The following is a 4,514-nucleotide window of genomic DNA, read 5'->3' on the forward strand; positions in this document are numbered from 1 at the left end:
AGCTCAAAGCAATTATCATACAACAGAAATCACTTTGCAAATGTTCAACTTTGAATGTCCTACTTTCATGCTCAGCAATGGCTATTCATGGCACCGAAAGGGGCCTTGCAAAATCATAATGGTCAACAAGGCGAAAATGACGTGTGCACAATTTGGTATTTCCAAACAAGGTTTGTCTGGACATTCTTCATCATGGCCAATGAATCATAAACTGATTCAACACCTCTTGCATTAAGACGAGCAACACAATTTTTACTAAAACTGACAAACTCAATTTCTCACCTGTAGCCGCCAACCCATTAAATCTTTCCTAAGAACACAACACAACTATGAGAAGCCCATCACTGATTAGATGGGAAGGAGGTGATGTTACCTGACTGCACAAAAGCCATGCAGATGGCCAGAATGCCAATGAAGACGAGCCGAGATAAACCGCTGTAATTGCTGCAGATGCCCATGGTTCCTGGCCGGACTCTTCTGCTCACGTTAATGAAAGAACACAGAGAGCAAGTGAGAGACTGAGTGAGAGAAGCAGGCGTATCTGGGTTTAGGTGGGAGGACTCTGTATGGGCAGTGCAGACTTTTGTCAACTCTTCTGGTAACTGCACACCCAGATAAGTGACTCTTTCCACTCCTGCAGCATCATGCCTTCATGTCCATCAGCGGGGCCCGGGCTGCTTTTCTGTTGGATTTCAGATCATAGAGGTGGGTCATGAAGAAGACAACCCAATTTTATTACAATCGATGTAATTAAACTATGTGAAACATCATTAAAGTGATTCAGTTTGATTATTTTTCCATGATTTATAATTATGAGGGACAATTTATAAAATAGTGGAAAACTGGCTCAAAAAAGCTGAAAGTTTTTGGATATGCAAGCACAGCACCCTGGGCATTAGTATATTTATTATAATCAATTATTAAAAAGTGGATAGTTCCAGTCTTGGACGTTGATGCAGCATTCTAGTGAAAAAAAAAAAGAAAGAAATCAATCTCACAGCATTTACATTTTGGCAAATTGGTGGAGAATTTGTACTAATTCATACAATCACATTTTTACATTTTTGTACAATCTGTTTAGACTTGTTTAAGACTGTTAATGTGTAGACCTTTAATTTTTTTCTTCTAAAAATAATGTTTTCGCATGATTAACATGATGCAAATTCATACAAAGTCACCACCTCATAAAATATCGGTTTACTTCATCCTGTGAAAAATTGTCATGTATTTTTTTCTTGTAGTAGCTGTAAAATACAGTCTCATACGGGTTTTTTTCTTTGTAATTTCAAGACTTTTTTTCCTGCAAGCCATTTTTGCACCCTGCCACCAAACTGAAGTTATGGAGACATGAGTATATAGTACATATCAATATTAGTCTTAGATGCTGAGCCCCCTCCATAAACACCAGACAGGAACAAACTGCTACAAACTTTCATGTAACGATTTGTGAAGGGTCCCTTTGGCCTTGAATCCGACCGCTTTTTACACTTTTCATAGAAAACTACAAATAACTGGTAAAATGAAAATTGGATAAACTGAAAAAATGTGAAAACTTGTATATGACACTAGTATCATATTAACAACACAAACCATTTAATTTCTTGTAGCTATACTTTAAAAAAACATTTGCATTTTAATGTTTACCCTGGACACTGCACTTGTTTTTAAATACTGATGCACTAAAATATTTTCTGTGGTAATTAGGAACACGTTCCAGAATTAGGTCTAATTTTGACTTGAGACTCAACCAAAGAGAAACTAAAAACAAACTGTTGATTTTAGGAAATAAACAAGAAACTCAACCCAAGTAACAGGTTAAACATACAGACAGGGCTGCTATGAATTTCATGACTTTTAGTCAATCATTACGATTGAAATTCACTTGCATAAAGAGGTACTGAAAGCCAATGAAATACTTTAGTTGAACGTAACTAGAAACGTATATTATAGGCATTTCCCATTGTAAAACGTCCTGAAATTTCCAAGTTTTCCATAAGCATGGGAATCTGCAATGTGCGTAAACATTTGCACAACCCTACTTTGTGCATTACGAGCAAAAGCGTGCAATCGTACTGCAATAAAAAAAAAAGTTCAACTCCACTGGTTCATCATTTCCATATATTATAATACAGATGCAGAATTGAAAGTTTATTCTTTAAACAGCCTAATATTTTACAAATAAATGGGTAACTGTCTGGAACTTTCAAACATGTCCTTAAAACAGGACACTGTTGATTACATTTCCTCGAGTCCTACGTTGTTTTCGACGTCCGTCAACATAGGGGCAGCAAAGCGGGAGCGGAGAGAAGGGAAGAAAATGGAAAACACTAAAAGAATGAGGGGAGGAACGAATAAATTAAAAAAGGAAGTTGAAATGGGGATAATACATCATTTTTTTCCTCTGCACTCCTTTTATTCACACTTAAAGAAACACCAGTCAGGAGATGAGCATGATCGTGAGCAGACGCTCCATCTCGGTGGAGGGACACTGTGATATTGGTTAACTCCTCTCCTGCAGAAGCAAGCCTCTCTCTTCCTTTTCTCAGGTCGCTGTGTTTTTGGTTCTTTTCGTGGCCGTGGGGCAGCGCTGTTATTGCAACTGTGGTTTCCTCTGGATTAGGGAGGACAAAAAACTTGCTGCCCTGAATCTACTCCAAATTAAAGAATTGAGGATACAAAAAGAACAAAAAAAAACAGGAGAGGAAAAGGGTTGAGGAGAATATAAGGGAGGCTGTTCAGAAGGGAAACTGTCAGTAGGGGGAGCTTGTTGATCAGCAAGCCTCAAAAGTCTTCCACAGTCTCAATCTCGCCCATGTTGAGTCTCTCAGATGAGGCATTGACAGAAAAACCTGCAGAGACATTTGGACTATAATCAGTGATAATCTATTTTATGATAATGAAGCACATTTTTCCTCCAATTCTCATTGCAAAGATACAACTATTTGAAAATCTGGAATCTGGGCGTGCAAAAAAATCTAAATATTGAGAAAATCGCCTTTAAAGTGATCCAAATGAAGTTCTTGGTAATGCATATTACTAATCAAAAATGAAAGTTTTTGTATATTTATGGTAGGAAATTTACAAAATGTATATCTATCTATCTATCTATACATGTGTGTATATATATATATATATATATATATACACACACACACACATGTACATACAACAGTGAAAATAACCATGAAAACTAGAATCTCATAGAAAACTTGAAAGAATGATTTTGTTTGCTTGCTGTGAATTTGTTTTAGATCATTACACATGAAATTATGATTTGAATAGTTCAGATGCAAAAGCCTCTAAGTTTCTTCCGAAATTTTCTTCAGTGACTTGAGACTGGTTTTGTGGTCCAGGGTCACATATATATTATTATATATACACATATACACTCCAGTCAATGTCACTAAGTAACTACTCTGTGGTTTTTATTCAAATCTACTTACATAATTTTACTGAAATCAAATTGTTTTGACAGTCATCATGATTAACTCATCTGTGGCTCAGTAACTTGCTGTAAGGTTCTCCGGAAGTTCCCTTCATAAGAAATTTAACCACTTTAAGTAATTTCTATACAGATCATATCCAGTTTTAAAAAGACAAAATTTTCCCATCACTTACCTAGAAGGCTCGGGTCGGCCCGTACCATCTTCTGTTTCTTCTTCTTCTTGCCTGAGGTGACCGTCTCAAACCGCTGCTGCTGTTGTTGTTGGTGCAGGACTGACTGTGACACTTGGCTCATTTCCCACAAGGAGTCCTGAGACACAAACACAGGGAGCTCAGTGCAAATTACATTAACACACATGCACAAGCAGTGTTAATTTTGTCAGCTATTTTTTATTTAGTCTTAGCCCTGTGTCAAATGTATGTTTTAATTATATTTAATCAACCTTGTCCTGTTTTTGTTTAGTCAAGTTTTAGAAGACTAAATGTCTGAGCATTTTAGTTAATTAAATTTTAGTCACATTTTCTTCATGCTGTATAATGTTTAAACTGATAAAAAATATTTTTGCTCAAAACAATCGCAATGATAGTTGTCATTTTTACCTTTCAGGTATTGCACTTTCACCAATAAGCACAAATCAATAGAATGTGGACTCATACACATGGTTTATTTTACCTCATCTAGTGTACTGATTTATTATGGGCTATTTAACATAAAAATGAACATCAAAGACTTAGATATGCACTCTCTCTGTCTACATTATGAAAACTGGTAAAAACAAACAAAAAATATTATAACAGTGAAATTCCTAATAGTAATTCTGAATTGCAATGATGTTTCTCTATTTCTCTATTAGCAAAAAAAAAAAAAAGCCAAACATCTCACACATAGATCGCTAAACTTTAGGTTACTTCATCGCCGGCACTCCCATAATGAAGAGCAAACGCGTGCACATGGTTGCCAGATTGCAGAAGTGAAACACCGGGCAGAAAATGTAACCTTTTAACTAGGGATGGGTATCGTTAAGGTTTTAACGGTATTACTACTCTTACCGATACTGCTTATCGATTCG

At 36.2% G+C, this 4,514-nt stretch overlaps 2 protein-coding genes across 3 annotated transcripts in view; both read right to left on the reverse strand.

Annotated features, from left to right (window-relative positions):
• Positions 1-749, reverse strand: part of LOC107698469 (uncharacterized protein C2orf82-like) — a 5,064-nt gene extending 4,315 nt beyond the window's left edge. Inside the window, exon 1 of the mRNA XM_016499481.1 lies at positions 374-749. Coding sequence (XP_016354967.1) covers positions 374-458 — 85 coding nt within the window. The 5' untranslated portion in view covers positions 459-749. The remainder of the gene's footprint in view (positions 1-373) is intronic.
• A 1,903-nt stretch (positions 750-2,652) lies between these two features.
• The window catches only part of gigyf2 (GRB10 interacting GYF protein 2), a 34,093-nt gene continuing 32,231 nt past the window's right edge, over positions 2,653-4,514 (reverse strand). For both annotated transcript variants that reach the window (XM_016499501.1, XM_016499500.1), the window contains exons 28-29: positions 3,619-3,754; positions 2,653-2,849 (exon numbers count right to left, since the gene is read on the reverse strand). In XM_016499501.1, coding sequence (XP_016354987.1) covers positions 2,782-2,849; positions 3,619-3,754 — 204 coding nt within the window. In that variant the 3' untranslated portion in view covers positions 2,653-2,781. The remainder of the gene's footprint in view (positions 2,850-3,618; positions 3,755-4,514) is intronic.

The sequence above is a fragment of the Sinocyclocheilus anshuiensis genome, unplaced genomic scaffold (assembly GCF_001515605.1).
Source record: "Sinocyclocheilus anshuiensis isolate Anshui unplaced genomic scaffold, SAMN03320099.WGS_v1.1 scaffold1910, whole genome shotgun sequence".
NCBI classification, from domain to species: domain Eukaryota; kingdom Metazoa; phylum Chordata; class Actinopteri; order Cypriniformes; family Cyprinidae; genus Sinocyclocheilus; species Sinocyclocheilus anshuiensis.